This window comes from Carlito syrichta, unplaced genomic scaffold (assembly GCF_000164805.1).
Source record: "Carlito syrichta isolate Samal-C Ts95f unplaced genomic scaffold, Tarsius_syrichta-2.0.1 Scaffold148222, whole genome shotgun sequence".
NCBI classification, from domain to species: Eukaryota; Metazoa; Chordata; class Mammalia; order Primates; family Tarsiidae; genus Carlito; species Carlito syrichta.
Genome location: NW_007092318.1, coordinates 719080 through 740124, shown reverse-complemented (window position 1 = coordinate 740124; position 21045 = coordinate 719080). Strand labels below are relative to the sequence as shown.

Sequence of the window (21045 nt, the reverse complement as noted above, 5' to 3'; positions counted from 1 at the left end):
CCTTATAACACAGTGAGGATGATCCCTACCTTACATGGTTATTGTGAGTTTAAAATAAGTAACAAAATGCTCGACACAGAGTACATTCCCAGTTTTTTTGGTTTCACTCACTTGCAAACATATGAACAACTCCATGTGTTCATGTAATGCCCATAATACATATCTTTAAAAATCTGTTACATTTTAAGGATTGCCTTTCTCTATAAGCAAAAGATGACCTGACCTCAGAAGGATGTGTGATCTGAGTTAATTTCTATCTCAATGATAATGATGGAGTTTTAATGATCCTTCCCCTCCCAGCTGTGACATTACCATGGCAACTAATAATACACATTCCTAAGATGGCTCAAGGGTCAGCCAACCACGTGAGAGCAGCGGGGCCTGATGATGCTACACAGCCCATCAAGAACAACCAACACTCTCATTTGCATGGCATTCCGACTCAGTGCACATGCACTCCTAACAGTACAATCATTTTTAACACACACACTCAATATATGAATGCTTATTTTCATTTATATAGAGGTATGTTAACAGACTAATATGTTAGGAATATTTCTAATAAATATTAAATAGAAATTTCAAAAGAAAAAATAAAATGAAATAAAATATCTTCTAAAGTCATTAATTAATCCTTCAAATGCCATTAGGTTTATTCTTTAAGACACATTATCCAAATAGAATAAGGCTAATACAACAATGACAGTGGATGTAAATCCACATTTCACATAGTCTTGACTATTTCAAATATTTTTGACATGTCCTTATCAGATCTGGTCAGACCGCCATTGTTTTTGCCTTGTCATCTGGCTAACCAAAATGGCATGCTAGCCTGGGACAAGGGTCACTTATGCCATTCTGTAGTCATTCACTTGTGCTAATATTATCAGTAATAGTTTCAATTTCTGTTTCTCTGCAAGATTTTTTTAAGTTACCTGTTCATGTTGTGAGGATTAAACTTATAAACTAGAAAACAAAATGTATACATCTACAGGTATATGCAAACAGTTCAAGATGATTTTTAATATAATGAATAAAAACAAGCCAGTGATGATGATACTACCTCGCCCATATCATGTGCACCCTAGAGATCAAATGAAGAGCGAAGGGTCCATGGTTATCAATATAGAACTCAATAAAGCTTTATTTTTTTAAATTAAAAATAAAGATATAGAAGTTCTAAAATTCTCTTGTTGGACCCAGTGGATCATGTTGATTATGTGCATTCCCCTTGGAGACCAACACACTAATCAACAAAGTCTAGCCCTAATCCCTGCTCTATTTAGGTCATTATAATAGACACATAGTTTTAGGTTATTCCTTCAAAACTTTTGTGTTCACATCTCTACTCCAGAAAAAGACAAGAAGTAATTACTGAGCACTTACTGTTGGCCAAATATTGTGCCAGATGCCACAAGGAATGTACAGAGATAAGAACCCAGCACCTATAGTTAGAGAACTCAAAGTCTAGTTGAAAACACAGGACTTCAGATTTCAGCTTGTTCATATAATTAGTTTTCTTAATTGAAGGGACACACTGTAAGTACATAAGCGATCTTTCTTTCATTCACTCAGTTGACACATATATACTAATAGCTCTAGGAGCTGGGGAGATGGAAAGGTGAGAAAGATATAGTCCTTAATCTCCTGAAGCTTTTAGCTGAGCATAGGAGACGAGGCAAGTGCATAAATAATGATTTGGCAGATCCTGGCACCTACAAGCGTGTGTCAGACACATCATCAAAAGGACAATACACCTCACACTGAGGGTTGAGGGCAGGCTTCATGAGAGGGGCATGCCAAAAGGTTGACAGGTTTTGGTGTGGGAAGCAGGAACACAAACTCCAGACAGGCTAAATAATGGAGGGATTGGTTGATGTGTTGGAGGGGATGGTGAGCAGGTCATTGCTCAACGAAGTGGCCAGAAAGGCCAGCCACGTTGGAGAGATGCAGACAGCAATCAGGGTCTGGTGTCATCAATGGGCAGTTCCTAATCCCAATGCAAGGTCTATATGTTTTTTGTCCTTCAAACATTGTTTGTCAGGTATGCGAGCTATGCTGGCTCCACAGGTGCAGATTAGAAGGTCAACAGCAGTAGATGTCCTTTCATGATTTAAAATCCATTCTTTCAAGGAGGTGGTGATGAGCCAGATTAACTGGGGAAATTGTTAGGATGGGTACTGATGGTGATGCTGAAAGAGGCAGTGTGGCAGAGCATACCGGGGTTCCAGAAGTAGGAGCGTTTCCAACGCCCCTAAAATCATCCACATAGGCATCTTACATTATCTATGATCCTAAGCACCACTATAGAAGAGACGTTGTTATAACCACTTTACATATAAGGAAATTTGAGGCTTACAACCATTAAATAAGCTCATGATCACAAATTCAGTGGGTCTCAGACTAGTAGAATCACCTGGGGAATTTTTAAAAGTCCCAATGCCTAGGCAACCAGAGACCAATTAAATCACAATCTCTAGAGTGAGACCTACCATAAACAATATTTATAAATCTCCCCACCTCAGTCCAGGGTACAGTCACATTGAAGAACTACTGTAATAAGCAGTGGAGGCTGGGATAGACCCAGGAGTGTCTAACTCTAAAGGCTGCATGTTTTCCTTATGCCACACACACACACACAGTGATGAATTAAATCCTCTAATCCAGCCAAGATTTCCTGGTCAGTCACAGAGACCCCAAAACACACCAACAAAAGTGCTTTGCAGAATTCTGTGGGCACGAATACAGAATAGTGAGACCTCCCTGGCAAAAACATTATTAAGACGATAGCATAACAACTGCACCTCTGAGAGCTGGAAGAGGGAGTGCCGGGAAGCTCACACAGTGAGACAATGGCGCCAATGTGTTTCTTCGGTATGTTCTAAATATACTAACAGAGTGCTATGAAGCACAGCTTTGAAGCACTAATATTACCACACCAGGAACAGATATCACCATAATGATTGAATCACTGTCACCTAATACTCAAATACAACGTAAAACAAAACAAAAATCAGACTCAGCAATATTCCTAGAAAATAACACATAATAACTTTTTATTCCAGAAAAAAGCATATTCAGTCGTATGGTAATTTCCCCAAATGTAATAAATAAAGTAGAGAAAGGCAAAGTATCCCAGAAGAGAACCCGCCACTAAGACAGCAACATAAAATCATTTCCTAAAGTCTCTGATTCGGAAGCTTTTTTTAATTTTCAGATCTGGAAAGCTCAACCAGTAAGTATACTCCATTAAAAAAAAAAAAAATCCAAAATCTGAAACACTTTCAGTCCCAAGCATTTTAGATAAGACATAATTAACTTGTAGTGGCAAGTTACATTTGATTTACATTTAAGATATCATAAAATACTGTCTTTGATCCTCATGATAGCACTATAGGGTGGATATTATTAACCTCATTTCAGAGGAAGAAAACAAAGGTCAGAGGTCAAGGGACTTCCAAGAATGTGTCAAATTTAGCACTAACATTTGGGTTTTCAGATTCTAGACCTTGCATTTGCTCCTCTCAGGCACACTGCCAGAGGTGAGCCAGAGAGGTTCCTCTCAAAGGCCCTCAAAATTAAAGGAGTTTTCCTAAATCCTACAGGCTGCCTGGAGATATGCCAAAGGCAGTAGCTCTCAAAGTATGTCCTGGGCCAGCAGCTTCAGCCGCACCTGAGAACTTGTTAGAAAAGTTCTGGGCCTCAATCGCTTCTTGGCCTTTTGGCCAAGATCAAGTGAAAAGTTCTGGGCCTCACCCCAGACCTGTGGAATCAGAATCTGTGGGAATGGGGCCCTGTAATCTGTGTTTTAATATGTCCTCCAGGGGTTTCTGATGCCTGTCAGGGAGAAAAACATCTCCTCATCCTTTTGCACACACAGCTTAACTAGGACCTCCTAAACCCTAAATCAGTGCTTCGTAAACTTGAATGTGTCTATGAGTCCCCTGAGGATCTTATGCAAAGAACTTACTCTGACTCTAGTTCTGGGGCAGAACTTGAGAGTCTGAATTTCTGACAAGTTCCCTGGTAATGCCTCTACTATTCATCTGTGGGCCATTCTTTGACTAGCAAGTCTTAGATCACCCTCAGAAGAACTGAAACCTGTGAGAGGGCCACATAACATCCCATTTTCCAGGTAAGACTCTGGGAACGTGCAACAAGAATCATCTCAATGTACATTATGCTTGCTTTATATGAAAATGAAACTATAGACAGGAGAGCTCACAGGGGCAAAAAATTCCTTGGCAAAACTCCAAGGGTTTGCTTTAGACCATCCTTCTAAAAAGCTCTGGCGCAGATGATGTCCACAAGGCCAGGCCTAGCCAGAAGAGAAGCCCAAGTCAACTCTCACTGACACCATCCTTCCTCGGCCTCTCCCCCTCCCACTCTTGTTCCTCAGATCAAAGAAGATGGTAAGTGTCTGAGGCAGCCTCAAGTCAGGAGTGGAGAGGAGAGTTGAGAGGAATAGAAAGAGAGAAAAGTCTGTATAGTATCTGCCAATTTCCATGGTAGCAAACTCCAACACAGTTGCTTTCAAACTATCAACATGAGATGACTGAATATCGAGTTAGGAAGAGATGTGCATAACTTGAGGGATCCAGCATATCACTGCCTCCTCATCCTCTCTCCATCTCACCAGCTCCTCTTCCCCACAGGCACCAGCTCCTCTTCCCCACCAGCTCCTCTTCCCCTCCAGCTCATGCCTCCAATGGCTGACTACTCCCTTGGGCTACATGCAGTCTCCGGAACCACCACTGCTGGGGGATCTATTGATCTAGTTCTGTGACACACATTACCTACCAAAGAGTCAGTGCCACTGTCCCCTCTGCCACTCAGTCAAAAAGTGAGACTCCAAATCCCACCAGGCTGGCAGTGACATAATATAAGGGGGGAAGCAACAGTCAAGAAATGGGTAGTTGATACCAACACAGGATGGCTTTAAAACCCTGAAAATGGCAGGAGAATTCCCAAAGCTAGCAATTTTTACTAGCTGGAGGTACAATATACTAGTATCTCCAACGTGAGCAGTGAAGCATCTGAAAAGTCTCTTTTCCATAGAAGGACATGTATTTAAAAAGAGAGAGAGAGAGAGAGAGGACACAGAAACAAGGGTCACCTAATTTAGAATCCCAATTTTGCTTCTACTTAGAGATGTTCCCAGCCAAGACACTTAACCTCAGCTTCCTTCCCTGTAAAATGGGAACACAACATAGAATTGTTGCAAAGATCAAAGATAATTGTTAATCATAATGGTAGTTAACACCGTTGTGACCCACGCATGATTTTCATGGACAGATTCCCAGAACACAGGTGGCACAGAGACACCCAACGTGAGAAGGCTTGTCTGGCTATTTCTTCAATGGTGCCTCTAGGGGAGAGGTGGGAGGATGTTGGAACAATAAGCTGAAGTTTTTCCTCTATACATACCGAGTCCAAACCAGCTTCTCAGCTCTCTAGCCTCTAGCCCTGAAGGCAACATCCAGGTTCACTCTAGTCCCATCATTCCAGGTGCTCAATATCCACTTTTTTCCACTCTCCCCTACCTGGATTGTTGTTCTGCCATTATGTCATCTCATGGATAGTAGTGATGGGGCATCTGGTTAATTTCTAGAAATCTTTGACAGATGTCTACTACGTGAGAAGCACTGTTCAAGGTCTTGAAGCTAAAAAAGCAATCACATCTACCATCAGGTGCTCACTTTGTTATAGGGTGGGGCAGGGGACAGGAAGGCATTCATCATTGAAAGAAAAGTGTTCATTTCAACAAAATGAGATAAGCTTTTTGAGAGAAGTGTACCTAGGGAAACTCCAACACCTTTTCCTCCTGGGCACAAAGCTAGGGTGTATTTCCCAGCCTCCCCTACAGTGAGATGAGTCACATGACTGAGTTCTGGCTTATGGAATATGGGTAGAAGTGACATAGTCCACATCTAGGCCTTCCCACAAAAACCTGTGCAATCCTCCACCCTCTCTCTTTCCCTATTCTCCAGCAAAATGAAGAGGATGCCAAAAACCCAGAGGAAGGCCGAGCTACAAGATGGATAAAGCCTGGATTCCTGAGTCTCTACCTGGAAGAAAGCTACTTTACAGGGACACTCATGTTGGACTGTTCCATAAGCAGAAGGTACAATTTAGTCAATGAGAATTCAGAGGCTCTTGTTACAGCAACTGGCATATCCTGACTAATATTGTAACTATGGGGACCCAAGAAGACTTTTTCTCAACTAGCCCTATAATGCTGCACAAGTGAAGATCAAACACGATTAGCATCGTAAAAACCTCACTGGAGAATGCAAATAAAGTTTGTTAGTTTTCTCAAGATGCATATAGTGTCTTGACATCTCACAAGAATACACGGAATATAAGTCATTTTTGATGAATTGGTTGTTGAGGAATAAACTACATGGAAGAGATTTGGGTTTTGTCTTTATTTTTAAGTGAATCTTTAAACACACATAACGTCTGCAGGTGATTTTTCCATCTCTATAGTTTTTACTGTTAATCACTATGTTGACATTGTCCAAGTTGCTATCATTTTGACAAGAACCAGAGTAAAACCTCCCTCCAATCATTGTCTTTTCTGTTATTATAAAAGGTCCTGCAATCCAAAGTATAATCATTACCATAAAAATGATTTTTCTAATACAGTAAACCAAGTCCCAATCTATCCCCTGGTTGTAAATTAGGCTTTAAAAAAAAAAAAAAGTTATTACATAATGTCCAGAAGTATCTACTCTTTTAACACGGACACTAGAAGAAACCAGCTCACTAGGTGCTAAAGAATGAATATATAGCATAGCAAACTATGCTTTTCAATGAAAATTACCATCAAAATTTTAAATGTGCTCTATAACTCAATGACATGAATAGAAAATTATTTGGGTCATATAGATAGTAGTTCAGAGCTAGGAAGTACTTACCAACAAATTTTCTAATGCAGTGATCTTCTCACCTCTACCCACCTAAGAGAAAACTCTCCTGGGGCACTTATTTAAAATACAGATTCCTGGAGCCCCTTCTTAGCTCTACTGTATCAAACTGTAGGGAGGATGACCTTGGAATCTGTATTTTTAAACAAATACCTGAGGTGATGCTGATGGCATTACTGGTCCACAGAGCACACTTCAAATACAACGCTCTACCCTGCACATACACTTACCTCTAAATTCAATTTTCCTTTAAAAAATTTTCAAAGAATCACTACTTATCTCAAACTGAAAGAATTTCAAGTGAATTTGTTTCTTCTCTCCCTTTTCTGTATGTTTTCCTCAGTGAGCACAGATTACTTTCATTATAAAAAAATATGTTTAAATAGCAGCAGCTCTTAAGTGTCCAAGTGTTTGTATAGATGGGGGCGGATGCTACATTTTATTCCTAGGACTTTTGTAGGTGCCTTGTTTTTTTCCTTTTCACATAGCTCCTGGCAACACAGCCTTGTATGACTCCAAATAAGAAAATATGATTCTTTTTAATCATTGCCCAGGAATTACCTCAGTAAATTGTTTTATAAACTAGCTGACCTTTCTGTGATTCACTTTCTGTAGTCAAAGCTGAATGCCTTAATGAACATGTAAAATTCTCTTTCTTGAGCATTTTTATTTTTTTTTTCAGTACTAAACTAGCAAAGCAAGAAATTCTAAAACATTATTTAAAATAAAAAAACCTGACAGTTCCTAAAGTTGTTTCATCAGTGCAATTTTTATACAGTTTTCAAAGTGGTCATGTGTCTCTTCAACATAGATACTTCAGTATATTGCCAGAGGTGACTTAGTGGCTGAAAAGGAACCGGGGGAAAAAAGGCAGCAAAAGATTGAGAATGAACCAGAGATAAAAAGATGTACACATAGCATATAGAAATCTTAGAAAATAACATCATTATATAATTAATTTCCAAAACTCATAAACAATTTAGGCTCTCATAGAGAACAGTATGAAGAAAGACCAGAAATAAAAGGCAAAAACTTGGAGTATTTAGTATCACAGCAAGTAAATTACACCAGACAATGGTTTTGGCCAATTCATCACAAAGGGCACCACAATTTTCCCTATGATTCTTTTGATGTAACATTCTTTAAAAACAGTTTTCAAAGGATATGAGAAAGAAAGCCCCTATAATTTAAAGAAAAAAGCAAAGTCACAGTAAAATTCACATTAAAGTTCTTACTTCTTCCGTTCAGAGCCTAATATCCTAAACAAGTCTTTGAAGTACTGTGGGACTCGGACCACCACATTCTCTGAGGGGCCGATGTCTCTTAGGTGTGGGTAGAGTCTGACATCAATGACCTTCTTGATATAGCCCAGCCAGTCAAACTGAGGGAAGAGAAGAAAAAAACAGTGAGAGAACCTCTGTTAGGCATCAAGAAAGGCAAATAAAGTAGACTGAACATAATTCATTCCTTGTGATTTCACACCAAATAATTAAAGATGCAACTGCTCAAGTCTAGAAAATAAATTCCTGATTATTTCCATCCAGAACTATTGCCTTAATCACAAATGGAACATGTGCTCTGTACCATCTACATCTGGAGGACACCCACACACACACTCACACACTCCTTTGGCCCCCTCCAGCACTCTCCCTCCCTCCTGAACTCTCCCCTTCTTCTTTCTCTATCCATTCTGCTCTCTTTCTCCCTCATGTAATCTTCCTCTATTTTATGTTCTCCCTGCCTTTCTTCCTCCTACACTCTCCCCTCCTTCTCTCCAGCACTTCCCTTCTTCCTTCTAAGTTCTTCCTCTATCTCGCATGCCTCCTCTCTCCCTTCTTCTCTCTGTTCTGTACTCTCCCTCACTTCCACATACACGTGGATCAGACGCCCCAGTACATTCCTGGTCTTCTCTCTGACACAGCCTTTCTTAACACATGAGAAAACAAACATCAATAGAAAGTCACATGTCCCCATGTGACTTCAGAGCATCATCATCTTACCTAAAACACCATTTGGTGTTTTCAATTGGCTACCATAAAAGTCATTTCCTGACCTTTTCTCCCTTGCTTGCCTCCATTACTGAAATGTAAAACCAGTTACTCCCTTGCTCAGCCTCCCTTGTAGTTAGGGGTGGCCATGTGACCCAATCCTACCCAATAAGAAATAAAGGGAATACATTTAGGAATATTCTAGAAAGGCTTTTTTGTTTATTCTGATATACAAATTAGACACATCACTGGCCCTTTCTCCTTCCTTGATGGCGGATGTGATATATGGAGCTGTGCTAGACACCTTGCAACCATGAGTCATCAAACATGAAGTCAAAAAGCCAACATACTAAAAAGAGTGAAATGGAAAGATAGAAAGAACTTGGGTCTTTGACAACATTGTTAAACAGCTGAACCAAGGACAAGAATATTGTCATGTAAGAGAACTGGCTTTAAGTTTTTAAGTTTTAAGCCACTGTTGGAAAGATTTTCTGTTCCCTTCAACAGAAGGCATCCCAATACACAGACAAGAGATATTTTATGTGATTGTTGACAAAGATGATGATAACCAAAAAGACTGATAGTAGGTTTTACAAGGCAAAAGTTTGCATGCAGATGAAATACAATCACTTGTAAAATGACCAGTTAAGAGAAAGCTTTCTGGATAGTTTTCACCGACCTGGGGAATCATAGCACTCAGTTCAGAAATGTTCATTTTGTTGTACATGGCTTCACTAGTTCGGTTTTCATGTGGAATCATGATCTGTTGGAAAGAAATTTTGGTTATTTTTTTCAAATGAACCATTTCTTGCTGCATGACTACTTTCTACATGTGCCAAAACATCTGCATAGTATAAAGTTTTTCAAGATTTTGGTGTGGTGCCCAACTGGTGGGAGAGAAAAAAAAGACATCACTTTAAGCTGGGTTATGGTTAAGAAAATAAAATAAATTTTTATGTCCTCTTCCATGTGAAATATTGTCCCCGGTACAAAAAGAACTATCCAGAATTCCCCCCACCTTCCCCCCATTTATAATGTGGATGGCCAAAAATATATTGCTGGCTCAGTGTTGACAGTCAAACTGAAGTTAAACAATTGAGGCAAACATCTCACACTCACCTGCAGTCTCCAGATAATGATCTCAATATTTCATGAACTATAGACCATCCCTTCATCTCTAGGGACAAATTTACACTGATGAACACAAGACTATCTGGATACCATTGCTACCCAAGATTATTTTGTCAACAGCTCATTCCCTCATTTTCCCCTCTTGTTTCTTTGGCCTCGAGATTCTGCTAGCCCTGATGCTGGAGGTGTGGATTCAGTTACTGCCTAAATCCACATTTTAAAGCCTGTCTCTCCAGCCCTGACTCTATATTCTTTCTATTCCCAGTGCTCATGCTCTTGGCCATTTGGCCAACACCAAAGCTAAACTTCTAGCCTCCACCATGTTTAACCTAATTTAAGAATAGCAGCAAAGATTATCTTCTTCAATGGTCATCTTATCACTTCCATTAACAGGCAGTAACTCCCATGCTCACCCTTAAATCATATCATAATTTTCCCTTCAGGTCTTCCATTTTCCAATCCCCTTGCATTCAACTTGCCACATTCCACAACACACATTACTCTCCTACTTTTTTATCTCCTATCCACCACTACCATCTCCATGGTCTGAACTATGATTCCAGACTATTCAAGATTCATTGTCTCTAGTAAGCCTTTTCAAGGAAACTCCACTTGATTCTAATCACAAGGACCACTCCATCAACAAAATCTCTCCTGAGGTACATATCTCTCTAGCTGGGATCGGTTAAACACACACATCAATGGCTATATTTACAAGGACTTATTGGTACTTGACTGGGCTGCCCTGTCTCCCCAGCTTCACTGGTTTTCCTTGGACTATATGTCTCACTAATTTTGAATGTACTTAGTGTCCTTGAGGTGTAAAAGATGGAAGTTAGCATTACTATCAGGCCAAAAATCCACACACCATGGATTTTTCAAGCAAAATTAGAGGGCTGAGTGGCAAACAACTGCCCCATTTTCTAAGTGCTTTAGTGCCCTTAGTTCTTCCTCCTCACCTTCCACAGGAGAGACCATGTTTACCTCATAAACAGCCTCCTGGCTCTTTATGAATCATTGCCTCAGAGAATGTCCACACTTCTCTTCTACCCACTCCTCCTCCCTTAGAATCTCACAGCCCCAGGTTGGAGTCCTTTGGTCTCACAGCTGTTTTCAGCTCCCTGCCAGCTACTCCCTTCCACACAATAGATTTGTTGCCCCATTTAGCCTCTTGACAATTCCTAATCTTGCCTCAGTCCAGGTGTTTTAGTTCTTTTTTTGGTCCAAATCCCTGGCTCAGGGCTAGCCCTTCCCTGCTGTATCAGAGTTACAGTCCAAATTAGAGCTCTGTGCCTCGTATTTGCCTGGAAAGGGAAGTCAGATAGCCTCTAGACATGGCTTACAGGCACAGTATTGGATTTCAAAACATCTGCAGCCCTCTGTCTTCAGAATCTCCAAAGGTGAGATGCAAGAATGAACCTTTTGCATAGCAAGTAAGAGTTCGGAGAGAGGCATAAACGGACATCATCACAGTAGAGACAGAAGCTAATTCCTTCTGACATTCTTCACCCCTACTCCCTACTGCAATACACTACCACCAATTCACCAAACACAAAACCAGTAACACTTGGACTCTTATTCACCTCAGGATTTTTACCAATTTCCACTATAAGAGACCCCCAAACCGTACGTAAAAGTTTCTTGGTAAAAGTTTTTTTTTTTTTCACTACGGGGTTTCCCCACAAGCAGATTTCATTATATTTGTACCCACTGGGCCTAGGAACATAGAAGGATTTTACACTTTGGTTCTTCTGGAAAAAAGTTATTCTATAAATGAAGCCAATCATTTAGGATATCTCATTATTGTCCCACAAGTTTGTTTTTATATCTTTTTGACTCTATCATAAGCATAAAAAAATTTAAGGTACCTACAAAAGCATGTAATTCTGTGACATGCATATGACACAATGACTTATTAAGGTAGAGTAAGAAAAGAATGAAAAACAGGAGTAGATACAAAGTAATACCAGAAAGGTAGCTTAAAAATGCTTACCAGCATGCCCTACACCCTTTCTATATCAACTTTTATAGCCAGTATTGGTGGACAGACTTCCCTGAGCCCAGAACCTATGTCAGACTGAAACTGAGTGGGAATGGTATAAAATGTAGACTGGATTACATGCAATCTTCCATTCAAGTCAAATAAATAAGGATTTATTCAACCCCTATCTTCTATTTTAGCCAAATAATAATTTTTTCTAGGAAAACAGTCAGAGGATCTCCCTGCTGCTATTCTTTGGCCACAGCTGAGAAACATATGAGCATTGAATGGGCTTAAACCAGAGAAATGAAGGAATGAAGAGCTTTTCTTTCTGTCATGGTTCTTGTTACTTCCCAGAGGGAATGCTATTAGCTCTACCCTTAGACCCAAAGGGAAATGACACAAAATGCTATTATTTGGTTGCAATTTATCTTTCCTGGGATATACTACCTTTAAGGAGAGGGGAGAAAGGAAAGGAAAGAGATTTTCAATTAATACTTACCTCGGCTATCTTAATTTCCAGTCTAAGCACCGACTTCATGTCATGCTCTGCTCGGGAGCTGTTAGCTCCTAAAAGCACAGCAGTATCCACCATGAACTTATAAAGGGCATCCCGATACTATAAGAGATAAAGAAGCACGTGACCATGAAAACAGCCTATTAGGAAATACGTTTCAGAGACACAGAAGAGCAGAAACAGCAAGTGGAAATAAATGCCCTTTATTTTCACTCAGTTCTCAAAGTATGATACAGGCATTATGCAATACCAGCCACCTACCTATCACTTTGGGAGGTAAAAAAAAGTGATAGCTACTTGGGTACTATTTCCATGACAGAGATGTCCAGCTATCAAGCATCAAGAGGTCTAGTTTTTATGCAACCAGTGATACTATGGATACATAAAACATCTCCAAATAAGCCCAGAATAAAAAGTTAAAGGTCAAATGTCCTCTTTCCAGGCAAGTGAGGTTTTAATAAAATAATGGGAAAGAACTCTTTCTAAAATCAGGAGGCCTGATCCATGAAGACTGTTAGAAAGTGTGATTTATTATCTTCCAGCTCAATTCACCCACCTTCACATTAAGAAATAAAAGACCAGTGATAGCAGCCCTGTATCTTGTCAATTTTGTACAGTATTTACAAAGTTCTGATTCCCAACTTAGAGAAAAAAGAAGGGAGAAAAGAAAGAAGTGATGATAAGAAACCTAGCAAATTCCAAAGTTCTTGGAAACACAAGAACTGGAGAGGAATTCCAGCATGGATTCATTGGGGACATAACATTTGAGAGAACAGGTTCAAAAGCAGTGAGGAGTCCTCCTGTGAAGTGGGTGAGCTGCTTTTGTTGCAGGAAAAACAAAAGTAGATGAGATAAGAAAGATGGTTTGGGATCAAGTCATGAAGAGTCCTTGAAAACTCTCTAAGGAATTTAGACACTACGTTAGGAGCAAAAGCATTTTTTGAGAACAGAACTTGTCAAGTGGTGCTCAGGAGGAAACGGAATGAATGGGAGATGGTAACTGTTAAAAGGCTACTTGCTGTAGTCAAGGCAAGAGTTAATTCTAGCAAATTTAGAGTTTCCTCCTTACATGCTTATTTCTCCACTATCCATATGTCATTGAGTGGCAAGGGGGAACCTTATTTCATGGGAATTAAAGAATCTCTCATTTCACCTCTCATTTCAGACATATTTGTCAGATTCAATATACCAGATATTAACTGGCCTCCTCATCATGCTATGGGAATAAGATTTTCTGATCTACATCCCAATTCTGTAAGCTATATTTACTATGTGTATGACCTCAAGACCTATATAGTGGTATTTAATAAATATTTGTTGAATCAGTAAGGAAGCTTTGAAAATAGTCGTAAGCTTGGCTCGGTGGCTCAGCCTGTAATCCCGCGCCATTGGGAGGCTGAGGTGAGTGGATTGCCTGAGCCCGCAGGTTCGAGACCTGCCTGGGTAACTTGGCGAGACTTCATTTTTACAATAAATCAAAAAATTAGCCGGGCGTGGTAGCGCGCACCTGTAGTTCCAGCTACTTGGAAAGCTGAGGTGGAAGGATTGCCGGAGCCCAGCAGGTCGAGGCTGCAGTGGCCAGGAGCGGCCACTGCACTCCAATCTGGGCAACAGAGTGAGACTCCAACTCAAAAAAAAAAAAAAAAAAGAAAAAGAAAATCGTCGAATAGTTGTAATTAGAAGCAATGTTTTTGCCATTCCCAATTCAATTCAAAACATACTTATTGAATACCTACTCAATACATATGCGAGGTGGCTTGCTAGACACTCTGTGCATATAATGAGGGAGGACTGTACAGAGAAAAATTAAATAATGCTGTGTCTGGTTCTCAAACAGTGTGTGATCCAATGAGGAAGATAAACATTTAATTACTAACCATAACATTAGAAATATCAATGTAAGTTCCTCAATAGAGCTGCTATGTGCTTGGAAGCACAAGAACTGGAGAGGAATTCCAGCATGGATTCATTGGGGACATAACATTTGAGAGAACAGGTTCAAAAGCAGTGAGGAGTCCTCCTGTGAAGTGGGTGAGCTGCTTTTGTTGCAGGAAAAACAAAAGTAGATGAGATAGAAAAGATGGTTTGGGATCAAGTCATGAAGAGTCCTTGAAAGCTCTCTAAGGAATTTAGACACTACGTTAGGAGCAAAAGCATTTTTTGAGAACAGATCATGTCAAGTGGTGCTCAGGAGGAAACGGAATGAATGGGAGACGGTAATCGTTAAAAGGCTACTTGCTATAGTCAAGGCAAGAGTTAATAAGGATCTGATCTAGGGCATTAAGGACAGAAAGGAGTAACCGGGTGAATGGAAGAGACATTTTGAAGGTGGAATCACGAGAACTTGACTGATTGGTTACAGGGAAAGATTATTTCAAGCCTGGTTGCTGAGACCCCAGTAAAACAGAGGCACCACTCCTCACCCCAGATTGAATAAAGTTCATTCTGACCACTTTCAAGAAGGAACATTTGCCAACCCTCTTTGAGTGTCCTCAGTCAGAAAGTTACCTAGTATCTTCATTAGTGTTCTGTCCTCCAGAGCCTTTTGTGTATAGAAAGAGGTTAGTATCAGTATAGACCCAGGGGACCTAGGTCTGAGGCTCCTTTGGAAGTTCAATAAAGTTTCCAAAATGAATTCAAAGTGTCAGAAATGAATCAGCACTTTTCAATCTCCAGGAAACTACTAGGTTTCCAAACCAACCCAAGAAGTCTAACCCGATTGATCCTTTCTAGTTTTCATTAACCCTCCATTAACCTGGGGCACATGTTAAAATACACATTCCCAGACCCCACCTCAAGTCTACTAAGTCAAACTCTCTGGCTGTAACCCAAGAATCGACATTTAATAGAAGCCTCCCAGGTGATTCTTAAAGCAGTACAATTTGAGAACCATTGGCTTCCTGGGTATCTCTTCCCAAGCTTTATTTCTGTAATGGATAGTGAGCTTTTCTGAGGGACTGCAAGTTCATTTCTTGGTAACTTCACTTGGGTGTGCTATCTCTCCAGCTAGATTATGAGAGCACTGAGCACGGGGACTTGTATAGCCTTGATGTCCACACTTACAGAAGACAGGGGTAGAATTCATCTGTCTGAATAAAAGGCATTTGCTTCCTGTATTGGGAATATAGTCATTGAATAGCACATTGCCCATTTCCAGTAAAGAAACAGGGACCTCAGAACAACAAATAAAGCTGACAGCAACCTGACAAGGCACATAGTTGAATATGAGTAAAACTTACAGACTTGGCTTCTGTACTGTTATCAAGGTAGTCCTCCCTCACAGCTAGGGAGAGCGTTGCTTGGTCCAGCTGTTAAAACAAAAACAGAAAGCATTCTGTTATCATTGTAAGCTCTTATGTACCATGTTAACAAGAGTCATGAGATCATCTGCAACCCAGTCACATTTTGAACTCATGTCACCATTACAAAAAGAATTCACTACATTCAGAGCTACATGCAAATGGACACTTTGGTGATGACAGACATAATAAAGAATCTGAGACCCACCCTGCATTCCTGATTCATGTTTTCTAAACCCTTTGAGAATCTGTCAGGGCTGAATAGCATCAAGGCTATTTGAATTGAAATTGATCATAGAAAACATTGGCTTTTCCCCCTTGTTTGATGGGGCGGGGAGAGTAAAGGCCAAAAAACTGATGTGACTTTCCTAAGGTAACATTGTTGGGCAGAGCTCAGAGTAAAATCATTGTCTCCTGTCACCAGATTCAGTATTCTTCTCACTATAGTATTTTGCAAAATACTATGGATAGAGTTGATTAATCAGACTTTCTACCTCCCTACTTCTAAAATAAAATGTGCTGCATTTATTTTTTATTTGAAAGTAATCAAGTAATTATTGTGCTTTGGGAAGACTTTGGAAATTCTAGAACCCTCTCTGGAAGATTTAGGAGAAGTAATAAAAACACAAATAACAAGCAGACAACTAAATAAGTAGAATCATGGTGAAAGAGAAGTATAGTATAAATTCTTGAATTATCACTTTCAGCACCTTAAAGGCAATCAAAAGAAAGAAGACAGTCTTTTCAAAGAATGTGCTAGAAAAACTGGACATCCATGTGCAAGAGAAAATGATCCCTGACTGATAGCTCACATCTTGCACAAAAAATTAGCTGAAAGTGGATTACAAATCTAAATGCAAAACCTAAAAATATAACACTTGTAGAGGAAAATATAGGGAAAAAGTTTTGTGACCTGAGGTTAGACAGAGTTTTTAGATATGACAACAAAACTATAATCCTTAAAAGAAAACATTAAAAAATTGACTTTTAAGCCTGCCTTGGTGGCTCAGCCTGTAATCCCGTGCCTTTGGGAGGCTGAGGTGAGTGGATTGCCTGAGCCCGCGGGTTTGAGACCCGCCTGGGCAGGCGAGACCTCATCTCTATAATAAAATCAAAAAATTAGCCGGGCGTGGTAATGCATGCCTGTAATTCCAGCTACTCGGAAGGCTGAGGCAGAAGGATCGCCGGAGCCCAGCAGGCGAGGCTGCGGTGGCCGAGAGCGGCCACTGCACTCCAGTCTGGGCGACCGAGTGAGACTCTGACTCAAAAAAAAAAAAAAAAATTGACTTTTACATTTTAGAAATTTTGCTCTGTGAAAGACACTGTTAAGAATTTTAAAAATCATTCCTTCCACTGTGGGAGCTCTTCTATCCTCTCAATAAATCCTGCTTTCTCAAAGAAGAAAAATAATTTACAAAATCAGGCCACAGAACGGGGGAAAATATTTGAAAATCATATATATGACAAAGAACTTGTATCCAAAACACATAAAGAGTCCTCAAAACTCAGCAATAAGAAAACAAACAACCCAATTTAGAGTTGAGCAAAAGATATGAACAGACACCTTACCAAAGAACAAATGAAGATGAAAAATAGGCACATGAAAAAATGCCCAACATCGTTAGTCATCAGAAAAATGTACATTAAACCCACAATAAAACACTACTACACAGTTGTTAAAATGGCAAAAAATAAATCTGACAAGTGTTGGTGAGAATATGGAAAAACTGGATCACTCATACACTGCTGGTGGGAATGTAAAATGGCACGGCCACTTTGGAAGAAATCTACTTTGACAGTTTCTTAAAAAGTTAAACACATTTACATATGAGCCAGCAATACCGTGCCTAGGTATTTATTTACCCAGAAGAAATGAAAACTTATACTCAAACAAAAACCTGTATGTAATTTGATTCAAAATCACCAAAAACTGGAAAAAACACAAATGCCTTTCAACCCATCAATGGATGAACTGCAGTATGCCACAGAATACTACTCAACAATAAAAGAAAATGATTGGATATGGTAACAACATTGGTCACCCTTAGTTACATTCTGAGAAATACAAAACTTACAGGGACAGGGAACAAAGTGATGACTGCCAGAACTTGAGGATGAGGAGAAAGGTGAACTACAAAGGGATAGTATGAGGTGATTTAGGGTGGATGACAGGACTTTCACTTCTTGATTGCATTGGTGGCTACATGACTACATGCATTGGTCAAAACTTATAGCTACATACATGACAAAAAGTGAATTTAACTGTATGTAAATGTTAGTTTAAAAAAAACTTCCAGTACCGTCTCTAAATCTATGGCTTGTTTTGCCTTGACTATTAGCAACTGACTAAAGACTAAATGAAATGGACCTCAACAGCAGAAGATTTTTCCAAATTAAATCTCTAATTTGCACCTTAAAATAATTTAGGGAGATTAGGGGCAAGATGGTGAGGGAACCAGATAGACTGTGAGAGTCTCCACAAAAGCCAAGTGTCCATAAAGACTCTCTGCATGAGTGGGTGTGTGCTGGTGGGTGAGTGAAAGTCCCTCTGAGGGGAGACTCAGGTTCGTGCACCTGGGGATCTCTCCTCTGGAGGTGACTGCAACCCTCCACTGCCCTGAGATTGGAGACCGGGTGCACAAGATTGTCTGCCATTCTAGGGGCTCTCTTGAGAGGAGAGAGCAGAGAACAGCCCCTCCTCAGCACCAGCACCTGATGCACACCATCACCTGCAGCAGCAGACCTGGCACAAGAAGGCAGGTACTGGAAATCTGGAATAAAGTTACAACACTAGTGACAGGATGCCAACGGGTGCCATCTTCTCAGTGCCAGGACCCGGCAAAGACTTGCATTACCCCATCTAACTCTGCCCGGCCTCCATCTTGGGACCTAGAAGCTATTTTCTCATCAAACTCAGAGACACAGACGCCCCTCCCTCACACTGGAACAGGCACAGACATGTCAGATCTGAGTAGGAGACTTGACAGGAGTAGCAGTGAGTAGGGTGAGTCTGGATCTGATCCACCTTTCTCCCACAGTAGTCTGTGGGGCATCTGACCTAGGCTGAGACCAACCCTATCAACCTGTACTGAGAGCAGAGTGGAGGGACTAGAGACCAGAGCTGCTCCATAAAGCAGAGACCTGAAAGGAACCTGGACTCACAGAAACTGCCAGAAAGCATGTTTTTCTTTTTAGTTTTTTTCTTCTGTTTCTTTCTGTTTTTGTTTACATTTTTGTACTTGCTTTGTTTATTTTATTTTATTTAGATTTTCTGTTTATGTATGGTATTTTTGAGAAAGAGTACACTAATGGGGGTTGTTTGTATGACTGTCTGCATGTTTTTGTCTTTTTTGTTTTTTTGTGTCTTTGTCGCTGTTTGTTAGGTGGTACACCTGTCTTTTTTCCCTCCTCTTCTCTCTCTCAACCTCCCTTTTATCTTCCTCTTTCCATTTTCTATTATTTTCTCTTTTCTTATCTCATTTTGCTTTCTTGGTCAAACAGACACCCCCACTGCATGGGCATATTGTAAGGCAGTGGGAAATGGGTTCCAGGGGGCCCACACACCTGTCAGCAGATACTGGGATCTGAAGATAGCTTCTGAATCACAGTTCCTTCCTCAATTAAATCTCAAAACTGCAAAAATCACAGGCCCCCACCCCTAGTCCAGCTTCAGAATTGAGCAAAACCAGAGGATCTACATAAGGAAGAACAGGAGATTGAGCAAACAGAAATAAAAGTTATCCCCCCCATCATTGAACAACAGACTTAAAGAAGAGGTAAAGAAAAGAGGGGTAGAGCCAGGATCGGTGGCTCAGCCTATAATCCCGCGCCTTTGGAGGCTGAGGTGAGTGGATTGCCTGAGCCCACGGGTTCGAGACTCACCTGGGCAGCGAGACCTCATCTCTACAATAAATCAAAAAAATCAGCCGGGTGTGGTAGCACATGCCTGTAATTCTGGCTACTCGGAAAGCTGAGGCGGAAGGATCGCCAGAGCCCAGCAGGTCAAGGCTGTGGTCGCCGGGAGCAGCCACTGCACTCTAGTCTGGACGACTGAGTGAGACTCCAACTCAAAAAAAAAAAAAAGAGGGGAAGGAAAACCTACACAAATAAAGAAGAACCAAAGAAAGGATATGAGTCTCACACAGGCCCCTGGGAGGTCAGACATTGAGAATACAGTCTCTGGAAATCAAACAATGAAGAGTCCCCAGAATGACTGGTCTCAAAACACAAACCCAGATATCATGATATTAATAGAGAGAATAAATAGAAATGAGGAGAGACAAGAAGAAAGAATGAAGGAGGTGATAACTAAGATAACAGCAACAAAAATACAGTGAATGAAATAAACAAAAAACTGATAAGCATAGAAAGCAGAATTAGCTAAGCAGAAGAAAGAATCTCAGAGTTTGAGGACCAAAATATAGAACTAACCCAAACTGTCAAAAACATAGAAAAGAAGCTTTAAAAGACAGAACAAAACCTCCAAGAGATAAGAGATTATTTCAAGAGGTCGAACCTAAGATTAATTGGAATCCCTGAGGCAGAGAGAGAGACAGAGACTAGCCTGGAACAAACATTCCATGAAATTATCCAAGAAAACTTCCCTCATCTCATCAGTGATGTGACCATTCAGACACAAGAGATTCAGAGAACCCCTGCAAGACAACAAATGAGAAGACCTACTCCCAGACACATAGTAATACCTATACAAGGTAGATGTAAAAGAAAAAATTCTAAAGGCAGCAAGAGAGAAAGGTCAGACTACCTCCTGGGGAAGACCAATTAGAATAGCAGCAGACTTATCTATAGAAACACTTCAGGCTAGGAGAGTTTGGAGCCCAATCTTCAAAGTTCTCAAAGATAAATAATTTCAACCAAAAATTACCTACTCAGCTAAGCTAAGTTTCCTCAGTGATAGAGCATTAAAATCCTTCCCAGACATTCAATCCCTAAGGATTTATGCTGCCTCCAGACCAGTTCTACAAGAAACATTTAAGAAAGTATTAAAGACAAGCCAGGCATGGTGGCTCATGTCTATAATCCCAGCACTTTGGGTGGCCGAGGTGAGAGAATTGCCTGGGCAACTTGGTGAGACCTCATCTCTACAATAAATCAAAAAATTAGCTGGGCTCGGTGGCTTAGCCTGTAATCCTGCACCTTTAGGAGGCTGAGGTGAGTGGATTGCCTGAGCCTGCGGGTT

The 21045-nt window shown here is 40.4% G+C and overlaps 1 protein-coding gene across 1 annotated transcript in view; it reads right to left on the bottom strand.

The window, feature by feature from the left end:
• PHEX (phosphate regulating endopeptidase homolog X-linked) overlaps positions 1 to 21045 on the bottom strand; it is a 142594-nt gene that overhangs the window by 61908 nt on the left and 59641 nt on the right. Inside the window, exons 6-9 of the mRNA XM_008050518.2 lie at positions 15786 to 15854; positions 12532 to 12648; positions 9597 to 9680; positions 8165 to 8310 (exon numbers count right to left, since the gene is read on the bottom strand). Coding sequence (XP_008048709.1) covers positions 8165 to 8310; positions 9597 to 9680; positions 12532 to 12648; positions 15786 to 15854 — 416 coding nt within the window. The remainder of the gene's footprint in view (positions 1 to 8164; positions 8311 to 9596; positions 9681 to 12531; positions 12649 to 15785; positions 15855 to 21045) is intronic.